Raw genomic sequence first — 24,045 nt, forward strand, 5'->3', positions numbered from 1 at the left:
GGATTTCGGCAGCACCGCCTGCATTTGCTCGTTCTCGATGAGATCAGTAAGAATAGGTAAAGGTTCATATACTTAGGTTTTTTCGGTAAAGTCACGTAGGTAAAACATTAAAATTAGTAAAAGTAAAATAAAAATCACTTTTACTAATTTTAATGTTTTACCTACGTGACTTTACCGAAAAAAACCTAAGAATATGAATCCTTGCAGTCACGAAAGCTTCAAATCTAGAATAGGTAAAGGTATCGTGAATTCTCTCTCGGCTACCAATGGTTTTCCCACCCACCCGCCCACATAGTCACCAACCAACCCACCCACACGGGGACCCACAGTGATTTTTCTGGTTCGGTGTGGCCGCGAAGGTCTAGCAAGCTCCATAGTGTGAGTGCCGTGGAATAACATCGTTTGTGAAGCAGCACTGCGCCACAGAGATACCATCAACTGTTACCACCTGAGGCCGGATAACTTCTGTACCGATTTAAATGAAATTGGCAGTGACATTTTGCGCAATGTTCTAGGAATGCCATTTATCAAAGAATAATAGACCTCTTCTTGGTTCTTTCAGTAAAGTCACGTAGAAGGGAAATAATAAAATAATATAAATAAAACATAATAAAATAATTCTCACGACATTTCGGCCACAACGCAAGCAGCCGTCCTCAGGTGAAGAACAGGTCTGTCGGAAAGACAGCTGAGGACGGCTGCTTGCGTTGTGGCCGAAACGTCGTGATAATTATTTTATTATTATTTTATTATTTCCCTTCTACGTGACTTTACCGAAATAACCAAGAAGATGAATCCCTGCAGTCACGAAAGCTTTAAATCGAAAAATAATAGACCTCGCCAACTCTCAAGATTGCTTTTCAGAAGTGTGCTGCTGAACGGACACGTTTGGCCAGATCCATTAAGGCGTTCATTGCATGTGTGGGGAAAAGCAGAGTACACAGGTCTGGAGAAGCCCCCACAGGCATACGAACGGATAACACTCAATGGTCAAAGTTATATTTCGATTTAAAGCTTTCGTGACTGCAGGGATTCATCTTATTGGTTCTTTCGGTAAAGTCACGTAGAATTGAAATAATAAAATAATTAAAATACAACATAAATAATTCTCACGACGTTTCGGCCACAATGCAAGTAGCCGTCCTCAGGTGGAGAACAGGTCTGTCGAGGAGACAAAGTCAGACCTGTTCTCCACCTGAGGACGGCTGCTTGCGTTGTGGCCGAAACGTCGAGAGAATTATTTTATTGTTTTATTTTTATTATTTTATTATTTCAATTCTACGTGACTTTACCGAAAGAACCAATAAGGTCAAAGTTATGTTTTTGATTAAGTGATAATTGAGTCAGTGGTGTAATTCCACATTCCTCTGGCGGGAGCGAGTCTATCTAAAGGACAACCTCTGTTGACCTTGCCACAAAGTGGTACTAATGTTTTACCATACCCCAGAGGGATGATGAGTCAAGCCCCAACCAGCATTTGAACTTTCAATTGTGAGCCACTTGTTCTACCACGGAGCCACTTGGCTGGATGCAAAGGGCCACACAGCCCACTTGCTGTACTGCAGTCTCCTGGACACTTCGTAGCCCAGTGACATCTTCATCACTACTCACCGGCAAATCACTGGTTTACAGAAAAGCACGTGCGCATCTCACTGTAAAATTGTGAACTGTCTGGACCACGTGTGTGGTAGTGTTGGGGGCTATGTGGGGAGTGGTAGTGTTGCGATTAGCACGCTGCACTATGAATCCAGCAGCCCGAGTTCGATTCCCGCTCACGGCCAACATCAATGACGATTATCTGAACCGGTCCTAGGTCGGCTCAGCCTAAAACGAGTACCTCGTGCGGTATGTGAACATCACCACTGGGGAAACAAAGGCGGTCGGGCGTGGTGCTGGACACCCACCCCCATCGTGTGCCGTGCCGGCCTTCATAGGTGCTCACTAAGAGCACTTGCCCCAACAGTCTAAGGCTACACGGGGGATCTTTGTCTGTTTGTCTCTCTGTACCATCCCTCTGGTCTGTCATAAAGAGATGGGCAGGCCTGCCAGCTGCCATGGCATTAGCACTCAACAACAGGACCATGGAGACACCCTCAACACAGTCAACAGTTCACAATCATCATCGTAACAAACGTGGGTCGTCATCTTGAAGTTCACCCAGTCATCGTGCGGTTGGAACCGTTGAACCAACGTTGGACCCAACGTTGGCCCAACGTTCCATGTTTACTGTTGACGACTTCACAAAACTGAAGGCACCATCACCATCCCAGCGTGTATCAGTCACAGTTCGACTGAGAATGTCCGACACCTGGGCATTTCATGAGGATTTCTCCCCTGTCAAGGTGGAGAGATTAATTGCATCATCATCATCGCAGTCCTATTTTGTTGACATAAGTAAAATCCACTTCTTGCATTTAATTGTTTACCCATATCTTTCAAGTGAAACGTACGTCTGAAATCGTGTAAATGGCAGATTCATTATTAAAACACACTGCTCACAGTCAGTGCGAACCTCGATTTAATTCAGCTTTACAGTATGCGCACAGCATAACATTGCACGAGTTTACGTAACAAATTACATAACTATTAAACCAACTGTTATATCAAAAGTATGAATGGTATAAATTCGATGTAAAAGCCACGATGAACGTCCTCATGACGTCTTGCCAACGCGGCCTCCGTGCGACGTATCTTGGTCAGCACGGTCCTGGTGCAAAGAATGAAATGGGGGGGGGGGCCCTGTTTGCCATTCCCCTCCTTGCAACCCAGTGCCTGGGCCCCTCTAGCCCGTGGGCCCCGTGCAGTAACACCGCCTGCACACTCAACAGCTACAATACTGCACGCGTATACCCAGTGCCAGCATGGATGAGGGGCCCGGGAGGAAAGGCACTGGACCAGCTCCTATCAATTCCCACTCCTCACGATTTGACTAATCAAGTCAGCGCACGCATCGTGTCGTAGCGGTTCCAATCGCTTTTAACCCATTGCCAAGAGGAGCGAGCGGGAGACTTGAACGGCTTCGTGTCCCGGCCAAACCGCGTCTCTCTGACCCAGACCCTCACACCTCCCGCCACATTCTCTTTAACGTGGAAAATGACTGACACACCACTTTCCATTCAAGCATATTCACCTTCATACAGCAGCAAAACAAACAACAACAAAACGCTGCTGGGTTATGTTACCGAGCGTACCGCGTGCGCTTTGGGATATGTTAAGAGAGTGGGTGTTACGTAACCCATCGTTGGAGCCTGGGATTGTGGTCCGGCGTGAGATAACTTTGCCGAGTTTCTGCAACCCCCACGAAGTAGAGGTCAATGCGCGACCGCTCGCAGCCGCGGTGCCACTGAGCCTCCCATCGTTTGCACACGCAACCTTTGCTTTGCATTGCTTGAACATTCCTTGGCATTAATCATAGCAACAGTGCAGAACGACAATTATTAAAATACCGCCCCTGCAAAACATGAACAAATACTGACCATAACATTAACAATCCAGAATGACACTACACTCGTTAAGAACGCTCAATAATTTCGATTTAAAGCTTCTTTCGTGACTGCAGGGATTCATCTTCTTGGTTCTTTCGTTAAGTCACGTAGAAGGGAAATAATAAAATAAGAAAAATAAAGCATAATAAAAAAATATTACTTTATTATTTCCCTTCTACGTGACTTTACCGAAAGAACCAAGAAGAACGCTCAATAACATCACAAAAAACAGTTGCGAGTTCAAGTTCATAACGAGACACTGGCAGCACTTGGCGTCAACAGCAATGGTTCATGACTCAGTGGGGAGGAGCACAGACCAGGGCCCTGGTGATATTCAGGCGCCGGACCTTGGGCGATCGTGGCTTGGCAAATCTCAGTTTCCATTTCTCGGTGGAAGGAAGAATTCAATGAACACTGTGACCCCGGAGCCTGGGAGTGGCTCTTTTATACATTGACCTCGTATAAAAGTCCCCCGTGTAAAAGTCCCCCGTGTAGCCTACGACCGTCAGGGCAAGTGCTGTCAGCGAGCACTTATTAAGGCCGGTTCTGCCACACGACAGGGGCGGATGTGGCCAGTATTACACTCGGCTGATTTCCTTTCCCCTGTGTTCATGTTTACACATTGTAGCAGATTCTGGACCTAGGGGAGGCCCAGAACTGGTCCAAATTAATGGAATCTGTGTTTTACTCACCCAGCATCGACCCGTTTCTGGGAGTCGAACTCAGGTTGTAGAGTTCATAGCACGGAGCGCGAATCACTGCACCACCCATCCCGAAAACGTGACTCCCCATGTCTTGAACAATCACCGGTGGCAGCAACGCTGAGCGTGGCCCCGCTAGCAAGAGTTAAACCAGCAGTCCCTCACTGCTACCCGCGGCTCGCATGCACAGCGGAGCGAGCGACGTTTGCGCGTTGAGGATTTACAGTTGCACACATCGACGCAACACGTTCGAAGGAAGCGTGGGACCGCGAGATGAGCGCGTGTGAAATAAGGCACCGCTTAAAGGGAGACCAGCGCACAGCTCAGGAGGTTAATTCAAGCTCGGTTCCTTCGACCAGGGGCAGCAGGCGGGGGGCTTAGGTGGCCCAGGCCTGTTCCAGCATCAGCAGCACGGCACGGGGCCGTCAGCCACAGCCTCTCCTGCTCCTTCGCCGCTGCAGCCGGTGGGAAACGAGCGTTAACAGGAAAAAAACTGTTTTAGTTTAACGTAATCTAGAGTTAAATCGAGCTAAGATGAGTTAACAACCGGTGCTGCCCAGCACGGTGAAGTATGGTCAAACAACCCCCATGACAACTTGCAGCTCAGCACACGGCAGATGCCTGCGCAGCGCGACTCACGACCTCCTCTTGATACCGAGATCCAGGATGGTCATCGTGTCTATGCGCCGTTTCTCGGTGGCAGCCCCAACAGTCTGGAACGATATCCCTCTGCACATTCGCAGCATCACCTCAATCGCCTCCTTCAAGAAAGACTTAAAGACTCACCTCTACAATCACGCGCTTTCGAGCGACTCTGAGCTTGGCTCCGCGCCTCTGAGTTGCGGCCACTACGTTTGCAAATTTGCGCGCGTTACAAATTGAACTATTTTTATTATTACCGATATGGAATGGCGAGGCACTTCATCCAACAGTGGCTTCACAAACGAGCTCAGTCAAAGTCCATGACGTGAAACAAGTCGCAGCTGCTGGAGTTGCGCAAAGGGACGCTGCTGGCAACTCGTTCCCTTATCTGTGTTGACCCTGTGGCCTTCAGGACGAGGTGAATTGCTTAACCTGGAGACGAGCTCGAGAGAGCCGGGTATGGTCTCGTTTGCAAGAGTGCGACCTGCTTCTCTGGGCAGTGCAGATGAAAGCGCCGTGTCTTTGCCGATGAAAGGGATACTGTGGGCCCGGTGCCCCAGCCCCAATAACTGGTACGGCTGCCATGGGAACCTGGGCGGGTCCGTGGTGGCCGTGGAAACGCGGCATCAGAGACGAGCCAAGCGACGCTGTGACTCACGAGGGATAGGGGGAATCCCACAAAGGCCTCCCGGGGGTGTTTCCCGTGGGAAGCCTGGGGAAGAGTGGAGCTGCAGAAGCCGTTGCGGTTGACTGTGGGTGGATGTGACGGGTGGACATCAGGGCGACTTCCTTATTGGTGTCGGATGCGCGAAAAAGCGAGGACTCAGCGGAGGGGAGGGGGGGGCTGAGATGGCACTTGAGATTAAACGAGACTCACCGGGCAATTGGGATGAGCTAGGGTTTCACAAACTGCAGTCCTTTGCCACTCACCGTGGGACACCTTTGCACGTTCACCGGTGTTTTCCGTAAAAAGTGACGTTACGTCGGTTACCCCTGCTGCGTGCAACCTGACGAGTAGTAAACACGTCCCCGCGTGATGTTGCGAGGCTAATTGAAATTAATGTCGCGATTTTTTTTGTGAGTTTGTTGTCCTTCCCCCGCACCTCCGATTCGCACGGTTGGCTACGTACGGTGCAAAAGAAGTTCAACATACAGGCACGTGCTTATCACCGATCATTCGGCGCATACAGCACGGTAGGAATCGTGGTTGTTGGCGTTCGAGGACATTGGTCGCAGACGTTAAGAGCCGCGTGATATTTGGCACGCGACGCCCGTAGAGTTTGCGGGCATTCCCTCGTACCGGCTATTCGTCCAGCTGTTGCCCCAGCGAGTGGCACTTCACTATCATCCTCCGTGACCTCCGAGGCTCCGCCTCCGCCGTGACGGGCCTTGCCGCCGAGGCTTGTGATTGGTCGGCAGGGTCAGAGAAGACGGTGTCTTCCACCGAGCTGGGGCTGCCCTCCTCTACCATGGAGGCCGGGCGGCACCGATTTGCTGAGCCTGCGCCCGGGCACACGTTAGATGCGCGGCGCTCGCCATCATGCGCTGGTGCTGGCACCACCGCCGCAGAAGAAACGGCAATGACACAACCACAAACACTGCCACAAACATCAACCTCCTCACGACCACAAACATGGACCCAAATGCAACCACGAGCATCAACCGCAACGACAGTGCGCACACACGCGGACCCACGCAGGCCCACGTGGCCCGCGATGCTCACCTCGAGGCTGCAGGGCGGCCCGGGGGACGGCCGGCCGCTTGGGTGCCGGGTCGGCCTCGTGCTTCTTCGGAAGTCGAGGAGAGGATGCCGCTTGTGACTCGCTCGCAGCATTCTCCTCGCCATCTCCCTCATCGCCTGCGTGGGTGGACACAAAAACAAAGATCCCCCCGTATAGCTTTAGGAGCAAGTGCTGTTAGCGAGCACTTATGAAGGCCGGAACGGTCCACGAGGGGGTGGGTGACCAGCACCACGCCGACAGCCTTTGTCTCCCCAGTGGCGATGTTTACACACCGCACCAGGTATTCATTTGAGGCCGAGTCTACGTAGGGGATAATCGTCACTGGTGTTGGCCACGAGCGGGAATCGAACTCGGGTCACGAGGCGGTGGTCGAGACAGAGAAATGCAGTGGCAGTCAAGGCAGGGAACACGCCGCCACGCAAGAGACGGAACTGGACGAATTGTTGCACTGCAAGACCACGAGAGATGGTGACAACTTGGGGAAGCCATCATCCAGCAGCGGATTGAGCACAGCCCACAACGATGACGTCGCCGCCGCGTACCGCTGGGCCCGTTGGGGCGGTACCGCCAGACGGCCGTCGCGGGGCCCTCCAGCGCCACGTCACCGTCGTCCTCGCGAAGGTCCCGGTTCGCGGGCGGCCGCAGGGCCCGGCGCCGCGCGGTCATCCTCCTCTCCCCTGCGGAGCCTGCGGGGCGACGCCGAGCGCCAGTCACCGCGGGTGCCACGCGCACCGCCGCCGAGCCCGCGACGACGCAACACTCGCGGCGAATCGGGGGACGGAGGAGATCCTTACTCTTAGGTTTTTTCGGTAAAGTCACGTAGGTAAAAAATAATAATAATAATAAATATTAATAAATAATAATAAAACGTTTTTCTAATAATAGAAATAAAATAATAAATCACGACGTTTCGGGCGCAACACAAGCGTCCGTCATCAGGTGGGACAACCACAGCAAGAAACAATTGCTGATGTGGAGATCCGACCAACCGCACCGTGACCGGCTTTTAGAAGCCAAGGTGCAGGGACTCGGTCGAGCAGAGATATGCGGTCAGAGAACCTCCCGGCCGTCCTGGTTAAGACTGAATGTGAAAACTACGCCGGGCGGTGGCTACGCTGCTGTGTGTGCGGGGAACATTAAAAAAATATAGCGGTGATATTCGATAAGAAAAAGAGTGGATGCCACGGTTAAACTTAACTTTTTGTTCGTAGAAATTACTTGCAAATTTACTCAACTGGGATTGCACTCGACAACTACACCATCCCTCGACTGGCAGCCTATACCCGTCGGTGAAACACAGCAGCGATACCAAATGCATTAAATCATTATAATTGTTGTTGTTGTTATGAGCTTACGATCAGTTACAAGTCACGTGCGGACGCATCACTGCCGAACGCCACGTTCCTACTTCCTCCTGTGGCCACACTTCCCCGTTCCGCGCTCATGAGTCCGTATTTTTTTTCCTGTTCGCATCACGTGACGCGATTACAATCGCGTCGTCTTTTCTTAACACGCTTGTACGGGCGTCCCTTGATTAACGGGCACCCATCCCCGCATAGCGCGAATTCGCATTAAGCGCTTAATCTTTTCGGGACGCGCTTCACACTTACGCCGTGCGTGCGTTTCACAGTTACGCGCTCAAGATTGCATTCTTTTTGTAATGTTACATTTTCTAAATAAAAAATTATTCAACGATAAAAACATTATCTAAAACTCTGATGGTGTCACCACGTCACGGCAGCGCCCAGTGTCACGGGCTAGGCGATGCTGTCGCAGATCCGCCGCCTTGGTTCTTGGTTCGCGTTAACGCACGCTGCCGCTAGCAGCCCAACGGGGCGTTCAAGAAACCCTGAAGTTACTCCTAATGAAGTCATCTTTGTAACCTTTTTAATCTTCATTGTTATGATTTGTTGTTTAACACATTGTAAGGTTATTTCTGCAATGTTAATATTGTTAGATATTACTTTCGTACATATTTTGTGAATCCAGGCTAAAATGATATGGCATGATAGTTTATTTTTCATCTGTAAGTGAGGGAAGGTGGGAGGGAGGGGAAGAAGGGAGGGAAGGTGGGAGGGGAGGGATGGAAGGTGGGAGGGAGGGAAGGTGGGAGGGGAGGGATGGAAGGTGGGAGGGAGGGGAGGTGAGAGGGGAGGGATGGAAAAATGATATGGCATGACATGATAGTTCATTTTTCTTCTGTAAGGGAGGGAAGGTGGGAGGGAGGGGAGGGAGGGAGGAAGGTGGGAGGGGAGGGATGGAAGGTGGGAGGGAGGGAAGGTGGGAGGGAGGGGAGGGAAGGTGGGAGGGGAGGGATGTAAGGTGGGAGGGAGGGAGGGAGGGGAGGGGTCATGGACCTGGCTGACCTCCAGGGCCCGGGGCGTAGCTCTTGCTGTCCGTCGAGTCGTCGTCGTCTTGGCTGACCGAATCCGATTTCTGCGGACGACGGAAATCCGCCGCCACCGTGCAGCAGGGGGAGTGGGCGGACAGACGGGAGGAGGAGCGCGGGAGTGCGAGGGAGACAAGGCAGGGTGAGTGAAGAGGGTGCGCGATTGCTAAACGACTCGGTCCCCGCTGCGATGCGCAAGATGCACGTCCTGTGCAGCGTCCCCCCCCCCCCCCGGGGTGCGGACGCGTTTATCCGCTTGGGAAAATCCAAATTACGTCCTGGGCGCGACGTTCAACTGCGTCCGGCGACGGTGTCGCCTAAACGCCGCCGCTGTGGAAGGCGCGGGGGACACCTCCTCTATCGTTCGTCCGTAGCCCTGCCTCTGAAACCGGAGCGCGGATTGCCGGGTAGCCAGGATCGGATCGGATGGAGGGAACCCGTGCCGCGGATCTGTCCTCGGGCGGCGGAGGAACTCGAGAGAAGAACGAGAGGGAGAGACAGGAAGCGAAGGTCACGTGGTGTGCAACGCACGCTGCGATCGGTCACCTTGGTCCTGCCGGAGGCGAGATCGGGGTGCTGGGATGGCGGGCCAGTCGGGTGGGGCGGCATCATAACGGGGACGCCGAACAAGCGCCACCGCTCCACGGGGGGCGCCGGCTCCTCCGTTGCTGCGGCCGCCTCCGTGGGGCCCTCGCGCGCCAACTCCACCGCGTCCTTCTCCACTGCCGGCGGCGGCGGCAGCGACGACTCAGAGCTGAAGACACGTGGGGATACGTGGGGAGAAACAGGGGCACACTGAAACACGTGGAGACACGTGGTGTGAACACGTGAGGACACGTGGAGAGACGTGGAGACACGCCAGAAGAGGGACACACAGGGAACACAGACACACACTGCGACACGCCATAACACACGGGGTTACATTTCGATTTAAAAGCATTCGTGACTGCAGGGATTCATCTTCTTGGTTCTTTCGGTAAAGTCACGTAGAAGGGAAGTAATCAAATAATAAAAATAAAACATAATACACGGGGTTACGTGGCGGAAAGGCGGGCACACGCGGGGACACGCGTCAAGTTAAGGAAAACTCTGCGATTTCCGACCATGGGCATGGCACGGGCTGGAGAAGATGCAGTACAGAACGTGGAGCTGATTGGACTTGCCGATGACCGGTACCAGTGGTGTCGAGATCGGCCTCTGTGCAGGAGGAAGGACACTACTGGGCAGTTGGAGGCAGTCGCCTGCCAACAACGGTGGAGGAGCGGTGCTCACAACAAAGAGTGGAACGCCGGGTGGATAAAATTTGGCGCAGTAGGGAGCACAGGTGATGTATCTGTCAGTCATCTCAGTGGGTCTCAAAGTGCACCTAGCCGCTTAGTGGTGAATGACGGCTGCTGTTGCGGTGTGTGCAGGCAATGCCGGTGTGAGACAATATTTTGACCTCCATATACTTTTTACCCTGGGATGCTGGGCATCAGATTTCTACACACTATATGAACCTCCCCAAGTCCAACGCTGACCCAAGGAGGTGTCAGAACCCTCGGCCATAACCATAATTTTTACCCCAGGCAGTGGGGGAAAGGTGGGAGGTGGGGGGGGGGTCATATTGCTATTACAAAATTTGCACCCCAGGCAGGGACCACATACAAAGTAGTATTCTGACTATTCTAGATTTGAAGCTTTCGTGACTGCAAGGATTCATATTCTTAGGGTTTTTTCGGTAAAGTCACGTAGGTAAAAACATTAAAATTAATAAAAGTAAAATAAAATAAAAATCACGACGTTTCGTGATTTTTATATAAAAGTAAAATAAAATAAAAATCACGACGTTTCGTGATTTTTATTTTATTTTACTTTTATTAATTTTAATGTTTTTACCTACGTGACTTTACAGAAAAAACCTAAGAATAGTATTCTGACTCCCAAATTCTACGAGTTCAAAACACTCTCTCGCTCCAGCCGTGTGGTGTGGCCGGGCACACACCTGTCGGGCGCTGTGGAGGCCGGGCCCAGCTCCAAGCTGGGCTGAGACGTGAGCTGCGGTGGGCGTGGGGCCCAGGGCTTCAGGAAGGAGAAGAAGCTGCCCTTCCTGCCCTTGGGGCCTTCTTCCTGTGGGTGCTGTCCCCTCTCTGTCCCCACAGCCCTGAGCAGCAGCAGCAGCAGGAGCAGCAGCAGCAGCAGCAGCAAGAGGAGCGGCAGAACGAGCGGCAATAAGAGTGGGAGCATAATCATTGAGATCGCTTCTGCCGCCCTATATTGTACAACTGTAATGTGAGGTTATATCCGGGTCGTTGACGTATCACAACTCGTCACGATGATTGGCTCTGCCGGTCCTGGTCCATAGCCAATGGGGGGAAGCCTGGGGGCGTGGCCCTGACGTAATGGAAAGGTGACAGCTGTTTGTAGAGGATTGGTTCTGCTGGCTTTGGCCACAGCCAATGGGGGGACGAGTCAGGGGCGTGGTCCCGGGAGCCTACGGGGGAGTCTGGAAGATTCCATAGAGGCTAACCAGGATTGGTGGAAACGTACCACGTGACCCGGGTATTAAATAGGGTTGGAGACGAGCAACACGTGGTCAGAACTGGAACGAACGGAGGAGGAGGCCACGCCAGAGCGGGGGTCCAAGTTGCCACGTGGCTGCGCATGTCTCTCTCTATCCCTCTCACGCTGTCTGTCAGCAGCGTGAAGGAGTGTTGTAATGAAAAGCGAATAAAGACCGGATTCCAGAAGTCGCCTCAACGACCTTTATTACACAACTACAGCTGATTTCACAAGGGTGGTGGGGGTGACGGGAGGTGATGATGATGATGGAGGTGGTGGTGTGTGCCGATGATGGTGTTGATGGTGGTAGTGTTTACTTATGAACATTAAGATGATGGTGACGCTAATGATGCTGATGGTAACGATGATGGTGACGATGGTAGTGATGATGGTGACAATGGTGGTGGTGATGATGATGATGGTGGTGGTGACAGTGATGATGACTGCCGGTTTGTGCTTCTCACTGGAGCCTGGCTGAAGGAGGAAGGACTTTCTTGGTGAAGAACTCAGCGATTCCTTCATCCACAGCTCCCTCATCCTGCTGGGGTGGAGGGGGGGGGGGGTCGGTGGAGGGGTGTGGGGGCAGAGGTCAGTGTAGAGGTGTGGGGTCATATAAACTAACCTCCGTTGCTCATTATAATATATTTACGATGAACATAACCGTACACGTAGAAAACGTCATTGTCCGTGCATGGTCACAGCAACTGAGAAATCAAGTTAGGACATCGGGCAAGACAGCAGGACCCGTGAGGCCTGGTCAACTCGGGAAAATCTCCACTTAAATGAACGAGGATTCTACGGGCCTTTTCCAAGGCTCTCAAAGAGTCCCGATTCGTTTGAGTGGCAATTCCTGCATCTCTATTGCAATGAATGGGATTCTATCGGGAGAGTTTTACTGTAGCGGAATCCTCATTCCAATCCCGTTAAAGTGAGAATTTCTTGAACGTGGGAATCGCGATTCCCGTGCGAGCCATCCGCAGTAGGCTCGTGGCGTTTTGGTGTGGATCCCGCACTCGTGACCGCCTCGTGCGACTGCTGACGAGCACTCACAACAGCGCGGAGACTTGCGGAGACGGCCGGGCGGTGCTGCCTCCCCGGCCGACCCGGTTTCTTGGGTCTCGTCTTGGTCACGTGCTCCAGCCTCCCCGCATCTCCTGGCGGCGGCTCCGACACGTCCATCGGCGGCAGCTCGCTCGTGCCGCCCTTCTGCGCCGCTGCCGTCGCAGCCACGGCTCCGCCATCCAGCGCGCCGTCGGCTGTGGGGGAGAGGCGGGTGCATTCACCAGGAAGGAAATGAAACGACGGGACGAGAACACCGCGAGTGAAATTTCACGAGTGCCGGCAGACGCCGGCAGGCGGGGGCGGCCATACCGAAGGCACGCGACACCGGCCGCATCCTCCTGTTGCGAAGGCTCCGCTTGCGTGAGACGGGCGACATCTGGGGAGGGGTTGAAGAGGTCAAAGTCGAAGAGGTCAAAGGGTTTACTTGGATCGGCGGGGACGCGAGGAAAAAGTCAAGTTCAGGCTCCGGCGTCGACCGGAATACGCCGGCTGCGCTTACCGTGACGATGTCGGCCTCCTCGGAGTGAGCGCCGTCTTCCTGCGGTGAGGTCTGTCCTGCGGGAGGCGGCTGCCCCCCCAGCGCGAGGCCGTGGCTAGCCAGGTGCCCAGCCTGGGGGCGGCAGCGTCAATGTCAGCGCGCACCGCTTCATACCCCACGGCTGTTTGGCTCGTGGCGGCGGGAGAGGTGACATTTAGGAGGAATATTCTTAGGTTTTTTCGGTAAAGTCACGTAGGTAAAAAAATTAAAATTAAAATAAATAAAAGTAAAATAAAAATCACGACGTTTCGGAGGCAACACAAGCTTCCGTCTTCAGGTGGAACCGTCACAGCACGATAGCTGTATCAAGTGACTTGATACAGCTATCACGCCGTGATTTTAATTTTAATTTTATTAATTTAAATTAAAAATTTTTACCTACGTGACTTTACCGAAAAAACCTAAGAATATTAATCCTTGCGTCACGAAAGTTTCAAATCTAGAATTTAGGAGGAAGTAGCGGTTGTTGCTATCAAGCGGAGGTGGGGAACCGGATGGTCACCAGGGGTCGAGCAGAATTAAAAAAAATCGAATTCTGGGCGGCTCCACGCACCTTCGATTAGCAGAACTGGCTACGTACGGTGCGAAAGAAGTTCAACACACATACATATATCTAGTTGACGCTGAACGTTGACCGCGCTAGGACAGTGCGCATCGACAAAGCGACCCTGCCAGCTCAAAAATATTCCTCTCCAGTACCCGATTAGTGCATCTAAGATGGTCATGGCGAGAGGCGGGGGAGGCGGGGGGTACATCTTGTGTGGGCCGCGTTGGGCCCACCGGTCGCGGGTCTCCCCCCGCCACTGCTACGGGAAAAGAAAACTCGGTGACACTCGGCGACGGGAGGAGGAGGTGACCGTGGCGCGTCGCACCAGCTTGGCGTGGACGCCGCACAGCTGCTCCAAGAGCTTGTCCGTGATGCGGTCCGCCAGGAGTGCCGACAGGGACAGGCGCACCTCGCTGGAGACACGCGGGGGGGGGGGGGGGTTGGAGGACGCGGTCAGTGACAGGGTCAGAGATAGCCGAGCGCACGGACAGAGACACAGCAGGATAGATGATGACACGGGGGACAATTCAGCCAGGGTTGAGCGGCGTCTTTGTACAAGAGGTGTAGAGTCGGTGAGTAGGAGTACGGGTAGAGTGAGTGGCTGAGCGAGCGGTTGCGTGAGCACGTGGCGCCCGTGGTTTTCCCCGCACCTCGCTTTGTCGTGGAGCTCCACGGCCGCCTGCTCGAGGCCGAGGCTCCGCACGAGCGAGCGCGGGACGGAGATTCTCTCAGCGCCGGCGGCGAGGAGGGCGGCACGGACGCCCGGCGCCGCCGTCGTGTGTGGGCACAGCCCCTCCCCCACGCGCACCATCGCCTCCAGCATCGCCTGTGCGCCGCACACGCCACACGCCGCACGCACACGTGCCCCACGAATACGACGTCCGCTACGCACGGCATGTGGCATGCATCCACGTGCACCGCACGTGGCGCGCACCCGCTAAGCACATCACGCACCGACGCGGAAACCCCGATAGGCCCGCAGTGATGACGTCAACGTCACTCCCGTTATTTAAGACCGAAACAGGAGGACTTCTTCACAATTCTGGCTGTCGACTGATGAGGATGGTTGTAATCACCAGCGAAACGTCGGACTCCAATTAGAAATGTTGTGGGTTTACTCTCCAAGACACCGGTGGTGCTGAAGTAGTAATTGGCATGTTTTGCGTACGTGACAAACCCTACTAATTGGCTTTGTTGGGTGGTGGCGGGTTTAACGACACATTCACATTTTTGTGATCTTACCCAAAAAAACCTTTATTATGGATATTGGTGTGAAAGCCAATTACATTTTAAACTGCTGTTAGACTGTAGCACCTATGAAGGCCGGCACGGCACACGAGAGGGTGGTGTGGACACCACGCCCGGCCGCCTTTGTCTCCCCAGTGGCGATGTTCACGCGCTGCACCGGGTACTCATTTCAGGCTGAGTTGGCCTCTGGGAGGCTCAGGACCGCTTCACATAATCGTCACTGGTGTGGGCCGCGATCGGGAATGGAACTTGGGCTGCCGGGCGAAGCGGGCGACTGCCCCCCCCCCCCCCCCCGTGGCATGGAAGCCCCCCCCCACCTGTAGCTGCAAGTCGAGCACGGCCGCCACCTCCGCCGTCGTCTCCTCCATCTGCACGCTGAGGGGGTTGGGCCCCCCTGGGCTGTGGTGGAACAGCGTGGGCAGCAGCTGCACGCGCAGGGCGGGGGGAGGTGATGGAAGCTGGGGTGAGCTGCGAGGCGAGAGGCTCGGGACGGTCCCTCTCTGCTATCGCTGCGCACGGCCGCGCGGCTCGAGCAAGAACGTCCGAGGTCCGCCATCGGCCGCGCAATTTCTCTCATGGCCGCAACTTCCTCCCCGTTTTTGCCGCCGCAAAGCAGAGGTCGCAAACGGGTTTTGATTCCTTACCCGTACCCGTTCAGGGCCGCACCAGGGTCGCAAATGGGTACCCGTACCCGGCCGGGTACGGGTGCCCGTTCCCTACCCGTACCCTACCCGAAATGAGTGACAAACGTTTACTCACCAGTGACTCACGGCCTACCCGTACCCGTACCCGGCCACACCAGGGTCGCAAACGGGTACCCGTACCTGGCCGGGTACAGGTAGCCGGGTATCGGGTAGGGTACGGGTATCGGGTACCCGGTTGCGACCTCTGCCGCAAAGACTCTTCCCTGCTTCTGTTAGTTCCCGTGAAAGTGTTTCTCGTGTGTTAGTTCGTTGTCCTTGCCCCGCACCTCCGATTGGCGCAATTGGCCAAGTACGGTGCTAAAGAAGTTCAACATGCATACCTACGTATTGAGGACTGCAGCTCTCTCCTCTGCTGCCTTCTCCGTGCTGAATAGGCCCTGGTCTACCCAGGATGCCCTGGGACTCCTGGCTGCTGCTGCTGCTGCCCTGGCTGCCCCGGGGCTCGTTGTTGTCGATGTTGTTTGTTTGTTATTGATTTGGGGCCCCGATTGCTGGGTATCTCTATCCCTCACTCCTGTTTTCCCTGCCCCTAACCCACTCGTCATGCCCCATTTAATCCGAATGTAGTTTCTTCAGTTTTGTAAAGCATCTTGAGATTGACAATTGTGGTTGCGGGGATTGTGAGCTGGAACAATAATAGCCGGTGTGTTGTTAAACGCTTGTGCACTGCGTGACAATTGCATGTCCAGCTGTGTCGGGTGGTGGAGGGTTCTTAACACAGATTAGGGTCACATCGTTACTTAGTGGCCTAATCCAAACAATAGAATTTAACATGTTGAGATTGCAGTGAAAGTGCTGCTGCTGCTGCTGTTGTCATAAAATGTGCTAACGTAAGAATAATTATCGATACTCTTTGGTCACGAAAACTTCAAATCTAGATTGAATAATTATCTAAGCAGGAATTTGTATCATTATTCTGCAAACTGGGAGCGCACCACCGAGCAGTGCGGCCGTGCGTTTGCCGTGAATCCAGCCCCAGCCGTCCGTGGCCTAGAACTAAACTAAACTAGAAACTATTTTTTATTTCACCAGGTAAGGTGCACTGAGGAACCGGAGAAAAACCCACGCGACCACGGGGAGAACACGCAACCTCCAAATATACAGTTGTCAGGGTCGACATTGAACCCACGACCTCCTGTATACCAGGCGAGATAGTTACCATCTCTCCACGGTGGCTGGATGGCGCTATCCCCCCCCTCCCACCGCCCATCTGCTCCTGTCCCAATGGCAACAGCCAGAGTTCAATGTCCATTATACGTGTGGTGACATAAGAGGGGAGGGGCTGCTGGGGGCTCTGGGACCCTAGGCAACCCAAACGCTTAAGCCCCTTTGCGCCAGGCGCTGGGACCCTAGGCACCCCAGCCAGTTAAGCCCCTTGGCACCACCAACGGGGGGGGGGCTGTGTATGCTCTGTGGGATACCTGGGGGCGCACACAACCCCACCCCTCGTTGGGGACGAGGCATAAAAGGGCAGCTCCCTGGCCGATCGGGGCCAGTCGCAGCTCAAGACCCAAGACCCAAGACCAGCCATCTCAGGACCCTGGGACGCTGTGAGGGCCAGTGGTGGGACTCTGGAACTCCCGGCTCTACGTCCTTGTGAGGGCGAGTTCCGAGGAAGCCAGAGTAGTGTATCTAGGCTGTGTGCCTAGGCTGAATGGAGTGTTGTTGGATTGTAATAAAGAAGTTTCCTCTACAAGTGTCTCCGGAACCCATTACATACGTACGGCCTTGGAGTTCTTGGCCTCCTGCAGCAGGGCCTGAGCGTGCATCATGTCTGAGCGGACAGGGCCCTCGGCCGCCCCCACCCCTCCCGTCTGCAGGGCCCTCAGCTGGTCCTGGGCCCTCACGCACATCCTGTCCACCAGCTGACCCACGCACACACACACACGCACGCAAAGATCCCCCGTATAGCCTTAAAAGACTGTTCGGGCAAGTACTGTTAGCGAGTAGCACCTGCGAAGGCTCTCTCTCTCACCTTTTGGGACTCGCACGTCCGATTAGCACGGTTGTGCAGCCCAAAATAAATGCAACATACGTACAAAACTGGCATGGCCCACGAGGGGGTGGGTGGCCAGGGGAGGCCCAGCACAGGTTCAGATATTCTTCACCGGTGTCAGTCGTGAGCGGAAATCAAATTCAAATCGGGGTTCGTAGCGCAGCGCACGGACCGCTGTGTTACCAACTACCCACAACAACACACACGCATGCCCGCGCATATACAAACGCGTCCACATCTGCACACACACACACACGTGTACAACACATGCACAGACACGCACAGACGTACGGACACATACGCACACGTGCACTCGCACACACAAAGAGACACAGACGCACACAGCGACATTCTCTTGCCACTGATCCCCGTTGTGGTATTTGTTGACCCCTGACCTCTTGCTGCCCTTGGGTCACCACCTTTTTCACCGAAGACCAAACCCACACACATTTCTCAGTCAGCACCAGGCCTATAAAGGCTGTGCAGTAAAATAGAATAAAGTTCAACAAGATCTCGGTACGAATCAATTACTACCTACCGCAAAAACACAGATGCCAATTCCCGGACAGGTGGCAACTGTAGTGGGTAGGTGAGTGAGACAGGTGAGCGAGTGAGTGAGTGAGTGAATGAATGAGTGAATCAGTGGGTGAGTAGGTGAGCTACTGAACGACTTGACAAATGAATCAATGCATGAGTGGGTGGGTGAGTGAATCAGCGAGTCGGTGGAGGGGGCTGCCACCTTTTCAACTCAAGACCAAAACCCACACATCTCAGTCAGCGCCAGGCATATCAAGACTGTCCAGTATCTTGTAACAAAGTTCAACACAATACCGGCGGTACCAGACCTCAAGACTGTTCGGATCGTGCCTGGACATTCACACCCGGACAGGTGGCCACCATAACCCCTGCCGCCCTCCCCGACTCCCTGACCTGCTGGGATGTGCTGGCGAGGATGCCGTGCTGCAGGCGGTAAGCCTGCTCCGGGCACGAACGCCGCGAGCCGTGGTTCCGCAACAGCAGCTTCTCCATCTGCCACGGTCACACACAAAGACAAAGACCCCCCATATAGCCTTAACAGACTGTTGCGGCAAGTGCTGTTAGCGACCGCCTATGAAGACACAAGAGGGGGTGGGTGGCCAGCACCACGCCAGGCTGCCTTTGTCTCCCCAGTGGCGATGTTTATTACACTGTAAAAGGTGCTCATTTGAGGCCGAGTTGACCTACCAGGACCGGTTCAGATAACCATCACTTGTGTTAGCCACGAGCGGGAATCGAACTACGGTTGCCGGGTTCGTAGCCCAGTGCGGTAACCGCTGCACTACCTCTCCTCACACACACATACAAAGATCCCCCATACACACACGCGCACACACGTGTCCACACGTGTGTGCGCGTGTGTGTATGGGGCGACGAGTCTGAACCTTCTGCAGGGCCTCCTCTGTCCTCTCCGGCTGCGTCTTCATTGCGGCCGCCGCGTCGTGCATGGGAAGGGGCATGAATCGCAGGCTGTAGTTCCTGGCGGAGAGATTAAGGAGCGGAGCGGTGGCACTGCGGTTAGCTCAGTGTGCCGTGAGCCACGGCGAGCCGAGAGTGACGAACAGTAGTCTCAACCAGTCCTGGGTCTCCACCCGCCACCGACCCGCACATGCTAGCGTCGTGAAGTGTGGTCAAACAATCCTCGTGACCGACACGACATGGAGAGACCTTCATCCAGCACAACGGGCTGTGAATTCTAGTTCATCTTCTTGGTTCTTTCGGTAAAGTCACGTAGAAGGGAAATAATAAAATAATAAAAATAAAACATTATAAAAAAAAAATATTTTATTATTTCCCTTCTACGTGACTTTACCGAAAGAACCAAGAAGAACGCTCAATAACGTCACAAAAACCATAATTCTCACGACGTTTCGGCCACAACGCAAGCAGCCGTCCTCGGGTGAAGAACAGGTCTGTTGGAAAGACAGCGTCATTCAGACGCTGTCTGAATGACGCGTCTAGGTTATAATGTTGATTTGTTTACCAAGGAAAGTCTGCTGAGCCTCAAGAATCTTTATCAGGTGGGTCCTGCTACACTGGGAAGTTTGGCCAGTTCCATGCATGAGCATTTCACATGACACTCTAAGCTCCACACCGATAGAATTAGGAATCCAATGCTGTAGTGCCATCTCCTGGTCACTTCACTGGCCAAACCGATGAGAGCCCATATTCCTAGGCAATATTCAGCGCAAGTACTAATCATGCTCCAGCCTGATCAGCTTTCCAGATCCGACAAGATCGGTTAGGATCAGGGTGCATTGCTCAAGAGGGCACATGATCGAGGGAGTTTGTGACACTGGGGTCATGCGAGGTCACGCTGGGGGGGTACGCGAGGTGACACTTACTTCTCTAGGGCACTGGCCACATCCTGGAAGCCCTGGGCGGTCGTGCCATTTTTGTCCCAGATCACCGTCCTGCGGGAGTCACACCGTGATCTCACCGTGAGCTCTCCGCGAGCTCGCCACATACACCGCGTTCTTACCGTGAACTCACCGCACACACCGTGATCTCACCATGTTCTCACCGTGAGCTCTCCGCTAGCTCGCCACACACACCGCGTTCTTACCGTGAACTCACCGCACACACCATGATCTCACCATGTTCTCACCGGGAGCTCGCCACATACACCGCGTTCTTACCGCACACACCGTGATCTCACCGTGTTCTCACCGTGAGCTCTCCGCGAGCTCGCCACATACACCGCGTTCTTACCGAGAGCTTACCGCACACACCGTGATCTCACCGTGTTCTCACTGTGAGCTCTCCACTAGCTCGCCACATACACCGCGTTCTTACCGTGAACTCACCGCACACATCGTGATCTCACCGTGTTCTCACCGTGAGCTCTCCGCTAGCTCGCCACACACACCGCGTTCTTACCGAGAGCTTACCGCACACACCGTGATCTCACCATGTTCTCACCGTGAGCTCTCTGCGAGCTCGCCACACACACCGCGTTCTTACCGTGAACTCACCGCACACACCGTGATCTCACCGTGTTCTCATCGTGAGCTCTCCGCGAGTTCGCCACACACACCGCGTTCTTACCGTGAACTCACCGCACACACCGTCATCTCACCGTGTTCTCACCGTGATTTCTCCGCGAGCTCGCCACTTACACCGCGTTCTTACCGAGAGCTTACCGCACACACCGTGATCTCACCGAGAGCTCACGGCAAGCACGCGGTTGTGTTCGTGTGTGCATGCGTTGGGTGCGTGCGCACACGTGCACCGAAGCATAAACGTGTACCGCTTTGTGTGTACAGGAGCCTGCGCATGTGTGCGTGTGTACCAGAGTGCGGGTGCGTACATGCGTGCGTGCGTGCGTACCCAAGCGTGTGGGTGCGTGCGTTGCGTGTGCGTGCGTGCGTGTGCGTGCGCGCACCGGAGCGAGCTGTTGATGGCGAGCGCCTTGGCCAGCATGCGCGCCCCCAGGTCCCCCATGGCGTTGCCGCTCAAGTCGACGCTGGCGAGGGTCGCGTTGCTGCCGAGCGCGTTCACCACGACGCTCGTGCCGCTCTTGAGCCGCGAGTCGGCCAGCGACAGGGACTGCAGCATCTGCTCCGCGCAACAGACAAAGGTCCCCCGTGTAGCGTACGCTGGCCGTCGGGGCCGAGTGCTGTTAAAAGGCCGGGGCGTTTCACGAGGAGGCAGCGACGGCGTTTGCACGACGCGCCGGGTGCTCGTTTAAACGCCGAGAAAACCCGACACGGACTTACGTACCGAGTCCTCGTCCTGTATCAGCTGCACCACCCCGTCCAGTACCTTGGACAGCATCCTGCAGGTGACACGGGGGGAGGGGGGGACGCAGGGGGCGAGTGGGAAGGGAGGGGATGAGTGTGCGGATGAGAGAGAGCGAGTGTGTGGATGAGAGATGATGATCCATTCATCTTTCGATTTAAAGCTTTCGTGACTGCAGGGATTCATCTTCTTGGTTCTTTCGGTAAAGTCACGAAGAAGGGAATAAAATAATAAAAATAAAACATAATAAAATAATTCTCACGACGTTTCGGCCACAACGCAAGCAGCCGTTGTGGCCAAAACGTCGTGAGAATTGTTTTATTATGTTTTATTTTTATTATTTTATTACTTCCCTTCTTCGTGACTTTACCGAAAGAACCAAGAAGATGGATCCATTCATCGTTATTTACCGTCATCGATTTCGCGAATTCACGCCCGTTGAATCCTCTCATCTATTTCATTCACCTCACCTCCACCATTACATTCATAAGTACCATTGTTAATTTTTTGTAAAGCGCCTTGGTTCAGGAGCTATGTGAACTCCTTTAAGATAAGATAAGTGAGCAAGGCAGAGAGAAGACAAACAGGCAAATGGACGAGCAGTCGAATGGGTGGCCGGGTGGTTGGATGAGTACACTAGGTTGGTGGTGAGTGAGTGAGAGGGTGGATAGGCGGGTGAGTGAGTGGGTGGGTGAGGAGGTGGTGAGGAGGTGAGCACACACTTGGGCTTAAGGCTGGAGAAGTTACGGCCCAGGTCGAGGTGGCGTATGGAGCGATTCTTGCCGAGGACATTCATGAGCGACAGGAGATCGCTATCCAGACCTGGGGCGACAAAAACATGCGACTCAACTCACACTCGCGGATCCACTCACCCACCCACCCCCCCTCCCATTCCCACCCCCCCACCCCTTATCGAGCACGTGGCTTTACCGTTGTCGGCCAGGTCGAGGCGTGAGAGGTTTGGGACGTCCTCCAGGCAGTACTTGAGAGCCTTGGATCCTTCCAGACGCAACTGTCAACGGCAGCAGCAGCCAGCCACCATGGCTCGCGAATCAACACGCCGGCTCTACGCGCTCACCCGCTCGCTCACCCATTCAGCTGCTTGTTCATCCTTTTACCTGCTCACTCACTCACTCATTTCTCTTACTTGTCCACTCACTCAATAACCAAGCATCCTCTCAGCCAGTCATTTGCTCGCTCACCCAATCACCCGCTCACTCAGCCTCTCAGCCACTCAGCCGCTCACTGATCCACTAACTCACCCACTCACCCGCTCGTTTACACTCATTTGCTTGCTCATCCAGTCATTCAATAGTTCACTCACTTACCTACTCGCTCAATTGCCCACTCACTAGTCCACTCATTAACTCAACTCCTCGCCCTCTAGTCCACTTCTTCGCTCGCCCACTCGTCGGCTCGCCCGCTCGTTCCCCTACTGGCTCGCTCGCTCGCTCACTCACTCACTCGTCCGCGACGGGTGCCTCTTACCTCGCAGCCGCTGAGCTCCAGCGACACGTCCTGCAGGTGCTTGTTCGCTGCCAGCCCCAGCAGCAGCTCCCTGTGGGGCGCCGTGAGCATGGAGGGAGAAGGGGGGTGATCTCGGGGTCAACCCCAGGTCACGCCGTCAACCCGGGGTCACGCTCGAGGTGCTCATCGATTCATCACCAATGATGGTAAATCCCTTAATCCACAGCCCGCGGGTCCTCGTATGCGGAGGTCCTGTCCCACAGCCAACGTGACACCGCCACTCCACCGTGGCGCAGTGGGTGAGTTTGTAGATGAATGGGCGGGCGAATGAGCGGGTGAGTTCCTGTGCGGGCGAATGCCTGCACGGGTGAGCTTGTAGGTGAATGAATGGGTGAGTGAGTGAGTGAGTTGGTGAGTGAGCGGGTGAGCAGGCGAAGGATCCGGCTTCCTCACCGGACGGCGGGGGCGGGTAGGCGGGTGTCGGAGAGGTCGATGTGAGACAGGATGAGAGCGCTGCTGAAGAAACGCCTGCAGGAGGGCAGCACGTCTCGGGCCTTCCTGCGACGGCACCACGGCGCCATCCAACACAGCAGCACGAACAACACCGTCTAACACCGCAGCGCCGTCTGACATGGCAGTGCCATGAACGCATCTAACACAGCAGTGCTAACACAGCACCGTCTAACACTGCAGCGCCGTCTGACATGGCAGCGCCATGAACGCATCTAACACAGCAGTGCTACCACAGCACCGTCTAACACTGCAGCGCCGTCTGACATGGCAGCGCCATGAACGCATCTAACACAGCAGTGCTACCACAGCACCGTCTAACACTGCAGCGCCGTCTGACATGGCAGCGCCATGAACGCATCTAACACAGCAGTGCTAACACAGCACCGTCTAACGCTGCAGCGCCATCTGACATGGCAGCGCCATGAACGCATCTAACACAGCAGTGCTAACACAGCACCGTCTAACACTGCAGCGCCATCTGACATGGCAGCGCCATGAACGCATCTAACACAGCAGTGCTAACACAGCACCGTCTAACACTGCAGCACCGTCTGACATGGCAGCGCCATGAACGCATCTAACACAGCAGCACGAACAACACAGCGCCGTCTAACACTGCAGCGCCGTCTGACAGGGCAGCGCCATGAACACATCGTGTCTCTAGTAATAGGTTTTTACCCTTTCAACTGGTAC

The 24,045-nt window shown here is 54.3% G+C and overlaps 1 protein-coding gene across 4 annotated transcripts in view; it reads right to left on the minus strand.

The window, feature by feature from the left end:
- Window positions 1-1,283: 1,283 nt before the first annotated feature.
- LOC144951748 (F-actin-uncapping protein LRRC16A-like) overlaps window positions 1,284-24,045 on the minus strand; it is a 52,904-nt gene continuing 30,142 nt past the window's right edge. For 2 of the 4 annotated variants that reach the window (XM_078882092.1, XM_078882090.1), the window contains exons 16-39: window positions 23,293-23,397; window positions 22,861-22,930; window positions 22,303-22,384; window positions 22,095-22,194; window positions 21,355-21,409; window positions 21,017-21,189; window positions 19,977-20,045; window positions 19,017-19,110; window positions 18,526-18,624; window positions 17,324-17,464; window positions 15,213-15,320; window positions 14,298-14,473; window positions 13,973-14,060; window positions 13,062-13,172; window positions 12,872-12,938; window positions 12,551-12,756; window positions 11,965-12,041; window positions 10,944-11,102; window positions 9,506-9,713; window positions 8,937-9,006; window positions 7,113-7,256; window positions 6,552-6,686; window positions 6,129-6,328; window positions 4,520-4,641 (exon numbers count right to left, since the gene is read on the minus strand). In XM_078882092.1, the coding sequence (XP_078738218.1) occupies window positions 6,132-6,328; window positions 6,552-6,686; window positions 7,113-7,256; window positions 8,937-9,006; window positions 9,506-9,713; window positions 10,944-11,102; window positions 11,965-12,041; window positions 12,551-12,756; window positions 12,872-12,938; window positions 13,062-13,172; window positions 13,973-14,060; window positions 14,298-14,473; window positions 15,213-15,320; window positions 17,324-17,464; window positions 18,526-18,624; window positions 19,017-19,110; window positions 19,977-20,045; window positions 21,017-21,189; window positions 21,355-21,409; window positions 22,095-22,194; window positions 22,303-22,384; window positions 22,861-22,930; window positions 23,293-23,397 (2,734 nt within the window). In that variant the 3' untranslated portion in view covers window positions 4,520-4,641; window positions 6,129-6,131. Of the gene's footprint in view, window positions 4,642-6,128; window positions 6,329-6,551; window positions 6,687-7,112; window positions 7,257-8,936; window positions 9,007-9,505; window positions 9,714-10,943; window positions 11,103-11,964; window positions 12,042-12,550; window positions 12,757-12,871; window positions 12,939-13,061; window positions 13,173-13,972; window positions 14,061-14,297; window positions 14,474-15,212; window positions 15,321-17,323; window positions 17,465-18,525; window positions 18,625-19,016; window positions 19,111-19,976; window positions 20,046-21,016; window positions 21,190-21,354; window positions 21,410-22,094; window positions 22,195-22,302; window positions 22,385-22,860; window positions 22,931-23,292; window positions 23,398-24,045 lie in introns of all 4 variants that reach the window. The other 2 variants (XM_078882091.1, XM_078882094.1) reach the window with 2 other exon arrangements.

Source organism: Lampetra fluviatilis, chromosome 63, assembly GCF_964198595.1.
Source record: "Lampetra fluviatilis chromosome 63, kcLamFluv1.1, whole genome shotgun sequence".
NCBI classification, from domain to species: Eukaryota; Metazoa; Chordata; class Hyperoartia; order Petromyzontiformes; family Petromyzontidae; genus Lampetra; species Lampetra fluviatilis.